Source organism: Phaenicophaeus curvirostris, chromosome 3 (genome assembly GCF_032191515.1).
Source record: "Phaenicophaeus curvirostris isolate KB17595 chromosome 3, BPBGC_Pcur_1.0, whole genome shotgun sequence".
In the NCBI taxonomy this organism is placed as follows: Eukaryota; Metazoa; Chordata; class Aves; order Cuculiformes; family Cuculidae; genus Phaenicophaeus; species Phaenicophaeus curvirostris.
The window spans coordinates 50,464,482-50,483,184 of NC_091394.1; the positions used below are offsets into that span (position 1 = coordinate 50,464,482).

At 40.4% G+C, this 18,703-nt stretch overlaps 1 protein-coding gene across 5 annotated transcripts in view; it reads left to right on the forward strand.

The window, feature by feature from the left end:
* Window positions 1-18,703, forward strand: part of LAMA3 (laminin subunit alpha 3) — a 119,179-nt gene that overhangs the window by 85,454 nt on the left and 15,022 nt on the right. For all 5 annotated transcript variants that reach the window (XM_069853983.1, XM_069853984.1, XM_069853985.1 and 2 more), the window contains 17 exons: window positions 624-704; window positions 2,297-2,403; window positions 5,031-5,081; window positions 5,445-5,596; window positions 6,112-6,222; window positions 6,323-6,434; window positions 6,961-7,128; window positions 8,238-8,434; window positions 10,871-10,987; window positions 11,541-11,695; window positions 12,658-12,799; window positions 13,314-13,413; window positions 13,797-13,913; window positions 13,997-14,176; window positions 15,948-16,090; window positions 17,150-17,326; window positions 18,473-18,624. In XM_069853983.1, coding sequence (XP_069710084.1) covers window positions 624-704; window positions 2,297-2,403; window positions 5,031-5,081; window positions 5,445-5,596; window positions 6,112-6,222; window positions 6,323-6,434; window positions 6,961-7,128; window positions 8,238-8,434; window positions 10,871-10,987; window positions 11,541-11,695; window positions 12,658-12,799; window positions 13,314-13,413; window positions 13,797-13,913; window positions 13,997-14,176; window positions 15,948-16,090; window positions 17,150-17,326; window positions 18,473-18,624 — 2,262 coding nt within the window. The remainder of the gene's footprint in view (window positions 1-623; window positions 705-2,296; window positions 2,404-5,030; window positions 5,082-5,444; window positions 5,597-6,111; window positions 6,223-6,322; window positions 6,435-6,960; window positions 7,129-8,237; window positions 8,435-10,870; window positions 10,988-11,540; window positions 11,696-12,657; window positions 12,800-13,313; window positions 13,414-13,796; window positions 13,914-13,996; window positions 14,177-15,947; window positions 16,091-17,149; window positions 17,327-18,472; window positions 18,625-18,703) is intronic.

The window sequence follows — 18,703 nt, forward strand, 5'->3', positions numbered from 1 at the left end:
TCCTTCCCAAACATGAGCAAAAAAATGTTTCTTCTCACAGGGAAATTTCCATCTAGATGAATGTGGACAAAAATGTTCATTGTGTTAACCAGATGTACTTTGGAGCTCTCCAAAATGGTGCACAACTTTATTCTGCCTTGGTTAAAAAAATAACCCAATCAAACAATATTAGCCATATAAAAATATCCTCTAATGTTTCTATCCATAATCCCCTCTTCCAAAAAAACCCCAACCAAACAAAAAATCTATCCAAACAGTAGAAGGTGTTGTCTAGCACAGGCTATTGATCTTTTCCTAGTAACATGAAATAGCTACTCAGACTTTTTTATTTTACAGCATTACTATTCAGGTTTATTTTAGTCATTCCTTTGGGTAGTGAACTGTTATAGTCAGTCCAGCCAGTCAGGAAATAATTTTACACTAAGGAAAGAATTTAGATTAAAAATATAAAACTTCAAAGAAATAGTCATAGCAATTTATCTAGAGGCAATTAAATTAGCTGAGAAGTAATTTGCTGGTGTAAAAACTTTTAAATCTGAAACGCATTTAACTGAGCTTAGTCTCTAGAGTGTAAAACCTATTTGATGATGTTTTCACAATAATACTTTTACTTCTTCTCAAAGATTTGCAACTGGCTGTGTGGCAAATGGTGAAGAAATCCAGTGTCTATGCAAAGAAGGCTATACCGGAGTTCGTTGTGAACGGTAAGTGACTTGTTTATCAAGACCAAGGTTTTTGATAGGCACCATAAAAGGAGGCATTTCTGTATTCAGTAATATGTTGATGTATGCATATGCATACTTAAGCAGTATCTATTTATATAAACAGCTGGTGTAGTGTGGTGCTAAAGTATAATTCTGGATGTAAATCCAATGCTCTCAGAAGAAATGTAAACAATTCTTCACAGACTATTTAATGACTATACAGTTTTTACCAAGTGTAAGCATCTTTCACTGGAACAGGCTGCCCAGGTTGGTAGTTGAGTCACCTTCCCTGGAGGTGTTTAAAAGACGGGTGGATGAGGTGCTGAGGGGCATGGTTTAGTGATAGATGGGAATGGTTGGACTCAATGATCCAGTGGGTCCTTTCCAACCTAGTGATTCTATGATTCTGTGATTCTATGATTTTTGCCTGTGTCCTGTGCTTTGCCTTATCCTGCAGTCCTTCAGATGATAATGATGCCCGCTTACTTTGTCCCGTTTCCAGTTGAAAACATTTTCCTGTTTCCTCCAACATACCCAATCAGTGTTTGTAGTTTTCCAACAGCAACAAATAATGTTCAATACCATACCCTTCATCCCGAATCATTCTGATGCACTCCCCAGATGGAGCGTACAAACACAATGCTGAAGACATCTCTTTTGCTGGAACATTGCAGCAGTTTGACAAAGCAACCAAGGTAGAGCATGGCAGCCTCAGGCAGGCAGAGAAAGCATTTTCACTGAGTTTCAAATTCAGAGGGAATTTAAGCCTAATGGAGCAGTGGTGTCTGGTTTGAAAATTTGAGTCCAGTAATTCCTGATGTCTCACCTGATGGCAGTACCTCCAGTAGCACATTGTCTTGTACTTCAAGACAATTAACTTCTGTCATAGAATGATTTTCTCTTCTAGACCTAGCTGTACCTCAGCTGCTCATCATGGCTCTAATCACACATTGCCACCCCCGTAGATCTTACAACAGAGTGACTTCTAGGAATATTAGCTGACCAGTCTAGACAATCTATTTTATCTATAAAACATTTAGGGATCACTCACACCGGCTGCTTTGCTGGCATATGGCAAGAGGAGGTATCACCCAGCAGGAGGGTGATAATGTCATTCGGTGCTATTGCTGTTTGAAATCTCAACATATACTTGCACTGTGATTCTCCTTAGTGGGTGTTTTGTGGTGGAATCACAGATCAGAATGGTGTGGTTTGCCACCTTAAGCCTTTTCAAATTTTCTATGTGTGTGTCTGTGTATTGTATTTTTTCAGAATAAGTAATTTATTCCTAGATAAGCATTGTGGGAGTTCTTTTATTTTTAGTAAAAAAAGTCTGTGGTACTTGGAAAGGTATTTTTAGTGTAGTGCAGAAGATACTATAAACCAAAAATTAACTCTTTTTGTCTAAGTCAAGACATGAAATCAGAGGTTCTTGAATGTTTCTTCAAGAGAGTAACTGTGTGGTTTTGGGGTTTTTTGGGGGTTTTTGGGGTTTTTTTTTTGGTTTTGGGTTTTTTTTTGTCAAGGGAAAGTATATTTCACAAAAGTAGCTTCAAATATTTCATAAAAATTATTTTTATCTTTTTATCTAGCTGTGCTCCAGGATATTTTGGAAATCCACAAAAATACGGAGGCTACTGTCAGAAATGTAACTGTAATAACAATGGACAGCTGGCTAACTGTGACCACCTGACTGGAGGTACGTGAGGGCCTATGAACGTGGAAGGGAGTGTTGTTTTCTCTCTGGGACACAGAGAAGGAAAGTACTGAGATAAGTGGAACTGAAGGAAAGATCCAGACTTGTAAGAAATGTAGGTTGTTTTTAATAAAACGTAAGATTTCCTCAAACATAACACTGTGGTAATAGAAGGACTGTCTTGAGTCATCGAGTTCATCCTTGTAAGCCATTTTATTGTGTATTTCCCTTCATAAATGCTACTGATTTTGTTTTGTTTTTCTGTTTCACAGTTATGTTTTTAGATGCATTATGATTTGTCTGGTGACATGCTTAAGTTATATCTTGCCAATCTGTGTTATGGACCCACGAAACTGAACAATCTCAATATGCCTTTTTAAAATGTATTTGGGACAGATTAGCAACATCTTCAGAGTCTGCATCAGGCACTGTCTTCTTAGATATCCAATGTATGTTTACATTGGAAGTTAGGACTTGACTCAGGAGACTGTTTTATAAATCCTGCTATAAGCCATTCTGCCATCTAAGACATACAGGATTTTCCCAGAATCACACGCACATACTCCACTACTAGTAAGCTCTTATAGGAATATTATGCCACTGGCATGTGTTTGCTTTATGTTTTATAATTCTGCAGTAAAGGGCCCAATCCTATGTTCTTCTGTCTGTCTTTACCTGGATTCACCTCAGTCCTTTGGGATACTAATAGCTATTCAAGAATACATAGGCCACTGCTCCTGAAAAGGACCCTGATTCTCCCATATTTTCATTACCTAATGAAATGACACTTTTCTTTCTCTGTAGACAGCTTTTCCTTCTGAGATGTTAATGAGGTGTCAAACTCATAACACCTCACATTTCCATGCTCTTCATTTCTCTGCACTGCTGTTCATACTGCATTCGATTAACTGCAAGGATCACTTTATCATTCCTTGGTCACAGAAATTAGAAAAACAGTATGGAATGTGAAATGCTGTTGGCAACTGGTGCAATTTTTCAATGCCTAGTTTTCATTTCGTATTTCATTATGAAATAATACATCTTTTTTTTTGTATTTCTACCTTGTGTGGAACAGATCCAAGCAGTGTTTGATATGTTGTCATTCCTTTCTTCTTGAAGCAAGAGTTTGCTAGGACAAACTAATCTGTAGGGCAGAATTCAAAAAGCCAGTCTGTTTTCAGTTTATCTCTAGCTGTGTATTTCGATCAGCCATCTTTCTCTGCTTTAGGAATAAAACCCTCTGTAATCATCAGTACAGCATGTTCTAGCAGGTTTCCTGTGTATGATGTTCGGCACTTGGCCAGACTTTTTCATTTCGCCATTTCTTGGCTGATGTTGTTTGTGCGCAAGCTGTAATAATAGTTTTATTTAATTGGTACTTCACAGCAAAAGCTGAAATGTATCAGGTGTTAGCTGAATTAAACAACAGCAGTATTCGAATTTCAGAATAATTTCCTTGATTCTCTCACAAATATATTCCTTGTCACTTGACTCCTTTTGGCAGCAGTGCTCACTACCAATCCCATTTTACTTCCTGATGACTTAATGTGCAAGTGCCAAAGGAAATGGCACAGCCAGGCAGTTTGTTCCAGGCTGCTTCATGCTGCTGTTCAAGTTCAGGTCCAATTTTATCACTGTATCCTCTCACAGCTGCAAGCTGCTCTTGACTCTTGACAGCAGCAGTCTGTACCCTGAGTGCATCTTTTTCAATCAAAGTAAAAGCCATGCACAGGTTTTTTCCTTTTAAGGAAGAAATGCCAGTTTGGCAGTAGGACCAAGCCTATAAGAGGGACTTGGGCATGAAGATGAGGCAATTCCTGTCCTATATAATGGCATTTTTAGGAGTGAGTTCCTCTCCTGCCTCCTAGAAGTGAGCATCCCAGCATGTTACAATGCCACATGCACCTGGAGATTGTTAAGCTGCTTGTAACGAGGTTTGTAAAACAAGCAAACCAAAACAGTCATTGAACAGGCAGTTACTTGTGCTAGCTTGTTAGAAAGTCTGAGGGCAATGTTTGTTGTATATCACCTGTATGTGTGGCCCACCTTCCATGCCTTGGGTTATGTACATTGCTTCCTTCCATGCCTACACTCTGGATTTCTTTCAAGCTTGATTAATCCCTTAATCTTACAAGCTGGGACAGGTATGAAGGAAGGTTATAAACGTTTCTCAGTTCCTTGTGGGTAAGACATTCTCTGGGGAATCAGAATGTGTGTTTTGAACACGAGTGCTAAAGCAGATAGAGGGGTTTGAACCTATGTCCTGGATAAAACACATCTTGGCTCCAATCCGAGTGGTGTTACTCTAGGCAAACTGTAGCAATACATGCAGCACACAATGTGAGAGAGCCTCCTGCTGCTACCCAGGCAACATGTATTGGGAGGGGTTACGGTCAGTTTTCTTTGATGGATGAAAAAGGTGTTGATCTCAGCAAGGCGTAAGTGGGAGCTGAATGTTTTGGCATGCTCAAGCCTTCTGGGCATTTTGGCTTGTTCATGGTGAGCATGGGTTTAGGAAAGGGCAGCACCGTATTTTAATGGCTGCCAACCATGAAAAGTGAAGGCAAAAATGCAATAGCAGTATTTCCTTAATAAAAATGTGGTTACTGGTGACTGTCTTGTGATTTCAGAATGTTTCAATAACGAGCCAAAAGATGTGGATCCAAATGAAGATTGTGACCGTAAGTAATAAAAAAGAGGTGCATTTAGATTGTTCACTGCTGGCTTCAGACATACATTCTTTTAAGGGTGCAAAGTTTAAAAAGGACAGGAGTTGTCCTGTAATGAATCTTTTAGAAGATTCATTCAACCAAACAATGAGAAAAACAGGCGGTCAGCTAGCCAGATGTAGATGGGGCCTCCTCCTCTGGTCATCCTTCCCCCTACTATGGGCTTTGCTGTTGCCTTTGTTCTTCAGGCAGCACCAGGTGACAGGCATCAAAATGTTTCCATTGCATGTCATTGATTAATGATACTCAGTTAAATGTTTTCTGCACCAAATATCAGTAATTTGTATTGTTTTCCTTTGCTTGTGCTCCCTTCAGCTTGTGATAGCTGTGTAATGACGCTGCTGAAGGATTTGAGCACAATAGGTGATGAACTTCATCTGATTAAGTCTCAGCTGCAGAATGTCCACGCGAGTACACACACACTGGAGCAGATGAGACATTTGGAAACACGTATCAAGGAATTAAAGGTGGGCACAATAAACAGAAAAGTGGATTTCACATTAAGCAGAAAAGAGCTGAAGCTAGGAACTTATGCCATCTTTTTGTCAGCTTGCAAGGAAACATACATCAACTTGTGATTTCAAATACCAGATGCTGACAGCAATGGGCTTCACCTGTTTGAAGATATCTATTGTTTCTGTGTCATGCTCTGAAAAAGAATGAGTGTCTCTGCTTTTTCTGAGGCCTGCTCACCTCAAAAGCCATATCTCTCAGGTTTCGCTATAGCTCTGTCTTTTCCCAGCACTTCATATCTCTGCATTACCAAAGAACTCCAATATCTCTTTTGCCAATGCGAAAATTCATCCTAATAGCAGTTGCTATAGTCGCTGATAAAAAAGCCCAGGTACTGGGCACCAATTGGTCAGCTCTCATGTCTGTAATGCTGCCTTTATTTACCTTGGGTAAAGATCTAACTCAGTGAATTTTTGCTTTTTGTCTCCTGTGTTTGGTTGATTTTTGTATTTTTTTCCTTTCTTTTCAGATCTTATTGAACAATTACCGTTCTGTTGTTCATAATCAAGGTTCAAAGGTAGATGAATTGGAGACAGAATTCATTAACCTAAATCATGATGTAAATGCTCTCCAGGAAAAGGTAACTTACCAAATCAATTTTAAAGAAAACATGTCTTGACTACATATTAGCATACTGTATCCAGGTATTTTTAATCTAATTGCTTTTTTTCCCTTGCTAGGCTGAAATGAACTACAAAGCAGCTGAGATATTATATAATAATTTTGGTCAAACTCATCAGAAAGGAAAGGATTTGGTTTCACAAATACAAATAGTCGTCAACAATATACAAGGTAAAAATAGATTCTACACAACATGTTTTGGTTTATGGGATTTTTTTCAGTTCATTGCAATATTCTTAATTAAGTATGAAAGGTATTAGAAAACAACTTCACAAATCAGAATTTAGATGTAGCTGTGGAATTCATTCTTCCTATTAGAAATCTGATATATGTTGTTAATTTAGGAGCCTACCTTCCCTGTGTAGTGAATAGGGGCAGAAAAACTTTACTGTGGGGATATTTAGAACTTGAAATTAACTGTAGTCTGACTTTAGTGTGGGTTACTATCATAGACTCTTTTAAGATAGATGCTTAAAATTATTGGTGTGAACTTGGTCATTTGGAACAAATTTCAAGTCTGATGCCATCTTACTAGATCTGGTTGTGTGACATGGGATACTTTTCAGCTTAATACAAAGCATTAGGAAATTCAGGAACAGGCACGCCTTCTTCAGAAAAGACACTGCCCCTCTCATTTGTGTCTTTTGCATAGGCCTAAGTGCATCCTCTATTCAACTTCGACAATACTTTTTTTCAGTGCTCTTGGAACAAATAGCTGGTACAAATGCAGAAGGTAATAACTTGCCGTTGGGAGATGCTGCCAAAGAGCTGGTGGAAGCTCAACGAATGATGACAGAGATGCGAAACCGCGACTTTGGCCAACTTCAAGCAGAGGCAATGAAGGAGCGAACAGCAGCTCAGCTGCGTAAGGGCTTGTTCTCTCAGCTTCTTTCTCTCTAGAAAGATCAATCTTAAATCTGAAGCATTATTGGTTGTTTGGGACGGAGTGCATGGTGGAGTATTTTGCAGTGTACCCCTGGGATCTGTTGTGATCATAAGTCAACAGGAAAACGGTAGTTCTGGAGGGTATTTAAAGGCGTTTTTAGTTTGTAATGGAAGAAACTGAGTTGAACTGGGGAATGAACACAGTAGATCCTTCTTTAATAACTAGATGGATCTCAGTAAAATAAAGACGTAACCAAATATAATATACTTACGCAGTACTTTGGTTTATGTAATATATAGACTATGGCAAATGCAGCTATCTTAGAGAAATTACATGTGTAATTTAACAACATATTTTAAGAATGTGAGTAGTCCAAGGGCCAGATCATATAAGGATAAGAATGCTCAGAAGTTCTATTTGTGCCTCTACTCCCTTTTACGTTCTCTGCATGTGTTTGACTGGGATATTCAGAAGCTTATTCTAGACGTGAGACAACAAGAACAACAAAATCACAGGCTTATCTCCTAACCAGAGGCATAGTTAAGAAATGTTAAAGACCTTTTGAGTGATAGTAATTTCCCTCAACTTTGGACTTTGATACCTACCTCTGAGTAAGTTTTCTATATCCTATCTTGTAGACAGTGAAATGGGCACTCTGTTGAGTGTGATTCATTTGACCTCTTTTATGTTTCTACTTTCTTTAAGATGAAATGTGCCCATATCTCTCCATTGATTACAGAGGAACCTGTGGTGACTGGTGCAGATGTAGATGAAATAGTTGATGAAATTGTGTTTATAAAAAAAGAAAATTATTCAGTGTTTGCAGATCATTGTCATCCTTTACTTAGGAATAGCAAGATAAAAGCTTATCTGTGGTCTGTCTCTGTGGCAGTTAACTTATAAGCAGATTTGATCCAATGAGATGCTGAATAACGTCTCTGCTATAGTCACATTGGAATTAGCACTGCAAAGGCTGATCAGTATTTCACACAACTGCAGTTTTCTAATCCCAAGTCCTTTTGAAGGAGCTTTATTCTGATTCCCTTCTTCTCTGAACAAACCTTCTCTTTCTGGTCCTGATACTGCAGTACTGGCACGTATTAAGAACGAACTACAGAAGTACCACCAAGAAAACCATGGGCTTATTAAAATTGTGAGAGATTCATTGAATGAATATGAATCCAAAATCACTGACCTTCGTGAGGCTCTGAATGAGGCGACGGGACAAATCAAGCAGGCTGAAAACTTGAACAGGGATAATGGAGTTCTGTTGCAAGACATTAAGGTAATGTTGGGGTTCGGGAGAAGAAGGTTAAAGCTTGGAAGATAAGTGCTTTTGATTCCTGCTTTTGACTTTGCAAAGCCAAGTAGCACTAATTCTTCAGACTATCTCTAAGGTCTCTTTCCGTCTTTTGATGTATGTATGGACAGGTATAAATGTAGTCTACTCCAACTTGACAACATAACCAAGAAGTAGCTCTGATGAGAGCAGGACAGGAGAGTCTCTGCCCTGCCCTTTTCGTCAGTTCATAGAATCATAGAATCACTAGGTTGGAAAAGACCTCTTAGATCATCGAGTCCAACCATTCCTATCTGCCACTAAATTGTGTTCCTGAGCACCTTGTCTACCTGTCTTTTAAATACCTCCAGGGTTGGTGACTCAACCATCTCACTGGGCAGCCTGGTCCAGTGCCCAATGACCCTTTCTGTGAAAAATATTTTCCTGATATCCAGTCCTAACCTTCCCTGGCGGAGCTTGAGGCCATTTCCCCTTGTCCTATCACCTGTCACTTGAGAGAAGAGGCCAGCTCCCTACTCTCTACAACCTCCTTTCAGGTAGCTGTAGAGAGCAATGAGGTCTCCCCTCAGCCTCCTCTTCTCCAGGCTAAACAACCCCAGTTCCCTCAGCTGCTCCTCATAAGGCCTGTTCTCCAGCCCCTTCACCAGCTTGGTTGCTCTTCTCTGGACTTGCTCCAGAGCCTCAACATCCTTCTTGTGGTGAGGGGCCCAGAACTGAACACAGGATTCGAGGAGCGGTCTCACCAGTGTCGAGTACAGAGGGAGAATAACCTCCCTGGACCTGCTGGTCACCCCGTTTCTGATACAAGCCAAGATGCCATTGGCCTTCTTGGCCACCTGGGCACACTGCTGGCTCATGTTCAGTCGCTGTCAACCAACACCCCCAGGTCCTTCTCCTCCAGGCAGCTTTCCAGCCAGACTTCTCCTAGTCTGTAGCACTGCACAGGGTTGTTGTGCCCCAAGTGCAGGACCCGGCATTTGGCCTTGTTAAACCTCATGCCATTGAACTCTGTCCAGCAGTCCAGCCTGTTCAGATCCCTTTGCAGAGCCTCCCGACCCTCCATCAGATCAACACTTCCACCCAGCTTAGTGTCATCCGCAAACTTGCTAAGGGTACACTCAATGCCTTCATCCAGGTCATTGATAAAGACATTGAAGAGGACTGGACCCAGTACTGGGCCTTGGGAAACACCAGTTGTGACCAGCCTCCAGCTGGAGTTAACTCCATATACCACCACTCTCTGGGTCTGTCCATCCAACCAGTTTTCCACTGAGGAAAGGCTAGTTGCCACTAGCCTTTATGTTTCTTATTATAGGACAAATCCCTGATGCTGATGTACTTTTCATAGTGAATTCCTTCAAGTATTTGGCTTTAACAGCTATGAAAGATGGAAGCAATAATGTGTGCAATGTTGTTAAATAATTCAGGATAAATATTCTGCTGAACTGCTTTTGAGGTCTTATCAGAAAGGTGACAAGAAACAGCTGCCATTCCTGAACCCTGCTTGATTCTTAGAGTTGGTGAAGTAGTATTTGAAATAAGGATGTGCTGCAGAACCTATTATCTTAAATTAATTGTGGTTTTGCTGAAATATATCACTGTCCTAATACACCCATGTCCATCCCAGTAGCTAGCAGTGCTAGCTAGTTCAACATGCTGCTATTCCCTGCAACATTTCATCGTATATTTCTGTGCATGCACTATACAATATGTGTGCCACATAAGTACGCAAAGTTGTGTCAAAAGATGGATACATCTCTACAAGTCATAACATTCCTGATACACTTCTCTGATAGAGAGAGATTTGACATGTTACAATGATAGTAGCCCAGCTGAGGAGAGCTAACGCATCCTTACCTACAGCACCACTTGCCTGGCTGTGTTTGTGGTGTGCCATTACCTTTGAGTTACACCGTGGCTTATCACGGGACTGCTCTAGACCAAGGAGCTTCATTCCCTTCAGAGCTTTCAAGAGGATAAGATGAGGAGCTTTCATGTGGCCTTTCTGTTAAGATGCCTGGATGGATAGTGTAATCATTTTATCTCTGCCTTTCAGAGATCATAGAGGATCAGGGTAGTCACCAAGGAGCTATTTTTAAAGTTTCCAGGTTTGAGAGATCAGACACATTTAGATGTTCTGTCCCAAGAACTGAACTCAGCTGACCCATACTACATTTACATTGAATGCTAATAACTGAACAACTGTAGCTTGCTGCCCAGCATCACGCTAAACTACTGCAGACTCCTGAGTTTTCTCACTCTTATAATCAGTAGGATAGCATTAGTCCCTAAACAGTATAGGCATCTGATTAACACAGCAATAGTAAATCCTACTGCAAACTAGATTAGGTGGTATATGGTTTTCCCTGCCTCTCATTTTTAACCCAGTCATATGTTATTCAACCTTTCATTTTCCCTCAGAAACGGATTGAGGAGACAAATATGCAACAGAATGGTATCTTGGATATTCTGAGCTCTGCCCGATCTTCCTTGACGCAAGCTAACAGTGTACTTGGATTATTGCAAAAGAGCAAAGAGGTATAGTTAATATTCTTAAGCTAACGTTCGAACCCCTAATATCTTGCTATCACTGTAATGGGTAGCATAGATCACTGGCTGGGACACGAGGCTTATGAGAGCCTTCCAAAGAGGGGAAGAACCTTACAGCCCATCCTGGGTGAAAGAGGAGGCCTCCTACACAGGTTTCTGTAAGAGAAGCTTGCTGAGGGTTGTGATGTGTCTGAGGAGGACAGAGCTGCAGGTTACTGAACTGGGGAGAATATCTGTGAGAAATACTGTAAGAGATTGTGCTATTCTTGTATTTCTTTCTTGTCAATTGCTTTTAGCCACTGTCAGAGACAGGATACTGGGTTGGAAGAGTCTTTGTTCTAACTTGTTTTTACATAATGGGTCTAGAAGCATAAGGTGATGAGTAGTAGTTGTTTCCAGTAGCCTACAGAGTAGGTAAGGAGGAGTAGGTAAGACTTCTGTTGGTCTCCTCGAGTGCAAGGTATATGTAACACTGAAGGAGACAAGGACAAAATCAAGCATGTGTGAACACAAATAAAATTTTATCTTTGTAAACGTGTAGGAATATGAAAGCCTGGCTGCTCAGCTGGATGGAGCAAGGAAGGATATGAATGAAAAGCTGACAAATCACTCCTTATCAGCAAGCAAGGAACCGTTGGTGGTGAGGGCTGAGGAACATGCCAAATCTTTGCAAGACTTGGCAAAACAACTAGAAGAGTACGTTACCATTCCTGCAAATGAGCAATTTTTGTATATAACATCCATGGTTGCAATTCTCAGTCTGTAACTTCACTTGCTTTAATGACCATTTGCAAAGTTAGAAACAAATTCAGTTTTTCTTTTTCTGTTCCAGTGTGATTTTTTTTTAATTTTACTTAAGAAGACTGTTCTCACAAATACAAGGCTGCTAGTATTGGGCAGTTGCATAGCTGATGTGGAGTTGATGCAAGAGATTTTTGTCTGTTGTTTCTGATTCCAGAGCTGCTGCTCTGGTTCATGGGAAGAAGCCCAAGGGTCCGGTACTTGTTCCATCTGCTGCTTCTATAGGATGCTGGAGCAGCCAGAGATTCTCTGGAAGCTGCAGTTGTCTGGTCTGAAGTGTATTAGGGGGGCTGTGATGGAGGTGGCTTATTGACCTTATGCCTTGATGAATTCACATGATCTTAATAATTTGAAGAGTGCTTTGGAGGCCCACATTAGTGCTTTCCCAAGCATCTGAACTTATCCCATCTTCTAAAGAATGGCTATAAATTGGAGAGGGGAAGATTTAGTCTAAACATAAGGAGGAAATTCTTCACAATGAGGGTGGTAAGGAACTTCAACAGGTTGCCCAGGGAAGCTGTGGATGCCCCATCCTTGAAGGTGTTCAAGGCCAGCTTGGATGGGGCTTTGGGCAGCCTGATTAGTGGGAGGTGCCCCTGCCCATGGCAGGGAGGTTGGAACTAGGTGATCTTTAAGGTCCCTTCAAGCTCAAACCATTCTATGATTCCGTGAAGAACCTGTTAGCATTGGTCTGCCTCCAAGTCTGACATTTTTGCAGAAAGAAATTACAGATTTAACTGAAAAACATTTTCTGTATTGGCATTATTAAGAAAATACTGAATTCAAGTGGATTCAGAATACTTCTCATAGGCCACAGTCTTTGCAGAATGCTGCATTTTTCACTCTGTTTCCCACAGAATAAAGAACAGTGCCAGGAAGGATGAGTTGGTAGGCTGTGCTGTGGAAGCTTCTACTGCATATGACAATATTATTAATGCCATCAAAGCAGCAGAGGAAGCAGCAAAGAAAGCTGGGAATGCAGCTGACTCAGCTTTATCAGTAAGTACCCATAAGTGGCCAAATGATGGTAAACTTGTTCAACTAGATTTATTTATTCATTTATTTTTAATTATGAGAGAGACACCAAAATCAGACCTGTGTGTCTTGGCATGCCTTATATTTCTGTGGCTATTATATAAGTTGCTTTTCTTCATATTCATTAATTAGTCTTCATTCAGCACTAAACAGGCTAGTTACCACCTTTCTGATGAGGCTATCCATACGAATACTAACTGTTCTCTTCAGTGCAAAACAGAGACATCTGCATAAGGCAAGCCAAATAATCACTGAAGGTGATCTCAGGTATTCTCTTTTACTTTCCACTAGTAATACCCACAAGCTTTTCAGCAGAGGAGTAGCATCTTAACAGCTGTGTGCTAGTAATTTCATCCTAATGCCCCAAATTTTCTCAGAAGTTTGCTAAAGGCCAAAGTTGTGTTATAGTTAAATCAATTTTGATAATTGTTGTTAAAGGTGGTGTAGCAGCCTTATAGTACCATGCTTCTGTTTCCAGAGTGTGAAGAGAGAAGACCTATCAGGAAAAGCTGCAAGGTTAAAAACTGAGAGCAGTACACTCTTGAATCAAGCACAGGAGACTGAAAGGACATTGCAAGGTACAGAGAATGAAAGTAATAGTAGAAATGTTGGCACAGCATGAGAAGCTTTTATTGAACCATAAATTCTAACAGTTTAACAAAGCACTGCAGCACATATTTAATGGGAAGAGACTAGTTCCAATACAATAGGACATCTTGTGATGGTTATTTCCATTGGCAAAAAGGCGAGAAAGTGGATTTCCTAGCTCTGTTGTGCTGTATTCCTTTGCGGTACTCCTGTCCAGCCGCTCCTCTTCCTTGTGCTTGTTTTGCAGTGCATTCAATGCTTGGTGTCAACATGAGCTCTGTAAGAGTGCGGTTTGGTGCTGAGACACCATCTGTCAACAGAAAAGTGATATTTTTTGTTTACAATTCATTCAGGGTGTTCACTGTTTTTGCAGCTATTGGTCCAACCCTTGAAGACATGAAGCAAAGACTTGATGTCACTGATGGAAAGAAGAATACACTGCGAATTGATTTTGTCACTCTACAAAACAATCTCAATGGGATAAACAGAGGTTAGTTACTTATTGGTCACTCCTAGTTTGCCTCCATCATCTGTTACTATAAGAATCTGCACATGCATTCGTGTGTGTTTCAGGTGATATCGACAGCATCATCAGCAGTGCAAAGAACATGGTAAAAAGTGCTGAAGATGTCACAACTAATGTATTGGATGAATTGCTCCCAATTCAAGAAGATGTGGAAAAAATGAAGAGTACCTACGGAAGCACACAGAGCGCTGGCTTCAGTAAAGCTCTGATGGAGGCAAACAATTCAGGTATTGCAGGTGCCATCTGAAATCTGCCAAGTCATTGTTAGGTTAACATGGGTGTTTTGCAGCAGAAATGTTAGTCATCCAAAAGGTAAATACCTTGCCTAAGCTAGTATTCTGAGCTTCCTTTATTGCTGCTAGAAAAAGACAGGTACAACAGAAATTTGTATGTGTTAAAACCCGATATCATGACTTGAATCTAAAGGCTTGGGGGCCAACGACTAGCAGGGTACCCTAGGATTCAGTACAGGGTCCAATCCTGTTTAACATCTTCATTAAGAATCTGGTTGGTGGGGCAGAGTGCACTTTCACCACATTTGCTGATGGCACAAAACTGGGAGGAGTGTGTGGGACAACAGAGGGTCATGCTGCCATCCAGAGGGACTTCAACAGGCTGAAAAAATGGGCTGACAAGAACTTCATGAAGTTCAACAAAGAGAAGTCCTACACTTGAGAAACAACTTCATGCACCAGTACATGCTTGGGGGCATCCAAGCTCTAAAGCAGCTTTGCAGAAAAGGACCTGGAGATCCTGGTGGGCACCAAATTAAACATGAGCCAGCAATGTGCCCTTGCAGTGAAGGCTGACACACAGGAGATTGCCTTTGAACACGAGGAAACACTTCTTTACTGTGAGGGTGACTGAGTACTGCCACAGGTTTCTGAGAAAGGTTGTGGACTCTCCATCCTTGGAGGTGTTCAAAAGCTGTCTAGACACAATTCTGGTCAACCGGCTCTGGGTAGCTGTGCTTGAGCACAGGGGTTGGACAAGAGGACTTCCAGAGGTCTCTTCCAGCCTCTGCCGCTCTTGTTTCTGTGGTTTTCTGCTACACTGAATAGAAAAGGGACCTAGAATATTAGCTTAGGCCAGTTGTCTGTTAGCTAAAATTAAGTGAAATAGAGCCTGTGTCGAATACAAAATAAGAGACAGTCAGAATCCCGAACAGCATCTTTTTTCCTCTTTTCAGCAATGTCGTATGACAAAGTCAAGTGACAGAAAATGTTAGAAATAAGATTTATACATTGTATTGCAGAGTCATAAATCACCCCTGCAGTTACAAGACTGGCTTAGAAATCATATTTAGAAAAATAATGGATCTGGATTTCTTTTTCTTTGCTTTCTGCATCGTAGAGTTTCAGTCTGCTAATATTTTCAGGCTTTTGCAGTCACACGAGATGAAAAATTATTTCCTATTTTAAAGAAAATCGAAATTCTTGTAGTATTTCCTTTTGTCCTGAAATAAACCTGCCCAAATACTGTAAGGCTCACTATTGAGTTGTGATGACGAGCCACCACAACACAAGAATGTTAGACATGCCCAGCTTGATCAGGCCAGCAGTCTGAATAGCCCAGTATTCACTCTCCAGCAGCTGCAGCAAGAGCTCCTACACAGGGAATATACATTAACCTGACCCCTGCCTGCTGTCCATTATCCTCATCCTCCCCTAGCATCCACAGTCATTGGATAATGTTAGAGAACACATCCTTCTCTAATCTATGTAATACTTTTTTTCTGGACCAAATTTATTTAATACATTTCTGGAAGTGCTGATTCTCTCTGCTTCTGCAGATACCCTTGGCCACAAATTCCAGGAGTATAACCTCTGTACAAGCTGCTAGTTTCAGTGAGGGCTTCCTGATATTGTGCAACTAATAAAAACAGTTCTGTCATCACCCTGCTCACTGCTTTTATGATACCTGTGTAGTGATATAATATTTTTTGCATCTCTTTTCCTCCTCCTTTCTATTATCAGTGATTTTTTTCTTTCATTGCAGTAAAAAAATTGACAAACAAACTTCCAGATCTATTTAGCAAGATTGAGAGTATCAACCAGCAGCTGATGCCAGTAAGCAACATCTCTGAGAATGTGAATCGCATAAGAGAGCTGATTCAGCAGGCAAGAGATGCTGCAAATAAGGTCTGTCCTGAACGCTACAATCATGCTTAACCTCTGTGGTTTGGGCACACAACAGTACTTTTTTTCCTCTTTCCCTTTCTAAATCATTTTATTAAAATGTATGTGGAGAACCAGACACAAATTTATTTCAACAGCATCACCGAGCACTTAAATTAACTGTTATGATGGGAAACATAATAACTTGTAAAAATGAGTGGATGCGGTAACATCTTGCTCCATTCTCTTCCTCTTTTGTTTTGGGCTTTTTTTTCCCCAGGGTATCTCTGCAATACTTATTTGTACAATAGCCTCTTGCCTTCCAAGCTGGATTGTGGTGGCTTTGGCACCAGACATAGGGTTGGCTCTGCAGTTTAGAGGCAGAGGTCTCCACCCAGGCATGGCCAGTTGAACAGTGACATTGACAAAGGAGTTGTGTAGCTCTGTGCTCTCATGTCACCAGCTGCCCCAAGATATTAGGAGTTGGCTACAAACATCTTCTTACTAGATTGCCGTTTATCCATTCAAGCAACTGCTGTTGTTGCTGAAGAGATAGCGTGGTCTCAGGTCCTTGAGGTCATCACAAATAACCAGCAGTTACAATGAATAAGAGGAATCTGTGATCATGTTGTAAACAAATGTAATAGGATGTGTCTTTATTAATATCACAGGTGCATTATAATTTCCAACAGATAGTCAAGTTCAGCTAAGTGAAGCTTCAGGATGTGTTTGTAGACATCTAAATAATTCATAGCTCTTTAGTGCTGCAGGGCACATCCTTCCCTGTCTGGATATTGAAGGTAACAATTACTTGACAGAGGGGTGGTAAGGGTTGATTAATTGATGTCTGGAGTAAAAAAGTGCTGTGTTAAGCGATAAGTATTGGTAATACAGAATACTGTACTACCCAGGCTGTTTCCTAATTATATTGTTTGATAGGATCAGAGTCCAAGTCTGTAGTGACTGATGGCTGTAAGACGATAAGGATATGTAATTAAGTTTGCAGTTAAATACAACAGTGAAGTAAGAAGGAGTAGTAAGAACAGAGAATTATAACATACTGAATTTTGTGTTTCTTAACAGGTTGCTATTCCTATGAGGTTCAATGGCAGCTCTGGTGTAGAGGTTCGACCTCCAAGTAACCTTGAAGATCTGAAAGGCTATACTTCGCTTTCTTTCTTTCTCCAAAGACCTCAGACAAGATTAGACATCCCCCAGAGGGCATCAAATAAGTTTGTACTGTACTTGGGTAATAAAGATGTAGGTATATTTTGATATTTAATCTAACTTTTAGAACAGAAATCACGCTTTGAGAAATAGATGGGAGGTGATTTATTTTGACTGAAGTTTATAGCTGCCGATGGCCCATTTCTTTATAATTGGCATTATGTGGTGGCAGAGGTGTTTTGTGAAGAATAATTCATTCCGCCACTAGCAAAGTAACTTGCTGGGTGACTGACTGCTTTGCCCTTTGATGTTTTGCTCCTCTGGAAGTTATTATACTTCTCAGTCACGGATACCATCATAGAGTCTTGTCAGAACTGACAGGTTCTGCAGCAGTCAGCATGAACTCAGCCCAACTCCTGGCTCAGAGCTTTGACTCTTTTCACAATATGAGTCACTGTGAGTTTCTCTGTTGGTTAAAAAAAGGGATCATTTCAGTTTTAAAGTCCAGTCCCTCAGCTCTTAATTTGTTTCTCTTCTGCCTATGCAGAGTAATACAGACCTGCTTGTGCGTTCAGCCTTATTCAAGCACCATCAGACATTTTAAAAATTTCATGCATGGAGTTCTTAACTCTATATTTTTAAGTCTTGTTGTCTGACAGCAGCTGTATTTGTAGCAAGTCTTGTTGCATACACAGAAAGCTATTGAAAGGTAGTTGTTCTACACTGGATTTCACCTTTTTATCCCCTGAATATCTGGCCAGGATATTTGTGAATAGCATTTTGTTACTTGTGAGATGTGGCATGCTGGAGAAATAACATGTGAACTGTTTGGGAAAATGACTGCTTCCAGTCACCTCAGTAGGAACTATTGTCCTTGACTGAATGTTGTTCCGAACATCTCTTTATTTCACAGGTGTTGAATAAAGGTATCGTGTTTTCATGGCTTTGTCTGGGAGATGTTACAAATGTGAACATTATTTTGGCTACTATTATTATAAAAATAAAAAGCTACATGTGACTTTTCAGTTAATTTACAACAATATTCATTGAATCAGTGCAACATACAAGATTACAATTTTTAATTCCCAGAACTGATAAACTTAACGATTTTCATCAGTAGATAGGTGGATTTCTTATGACTCATGCACAGCATGATGATGTCTCTGAGGAAGTGCTGCTGCATTTTACCTGCATTAACATTAATCAGTTATTAATGATTATTTGCTTTGCTACTCTTAGGCTTCCAAGGACTATATCGGTATGGCTGTGAAAGATGGTCACCTCACTTGCGTCTATAACCTGGGAGATGGCGATGCAGAAATAGATGTGCAGCCATTTGTGACTCAAAGCCAAACTGAGGAAGCCGTTATGGATCAAGTTAAGTTTGAAAGGTGCGAGATCCAAAGTGCCCAACAATCTTTACCAAAACCTGCTAAGAACATCTTGTATTAGTGTGGCATGATATTTTAC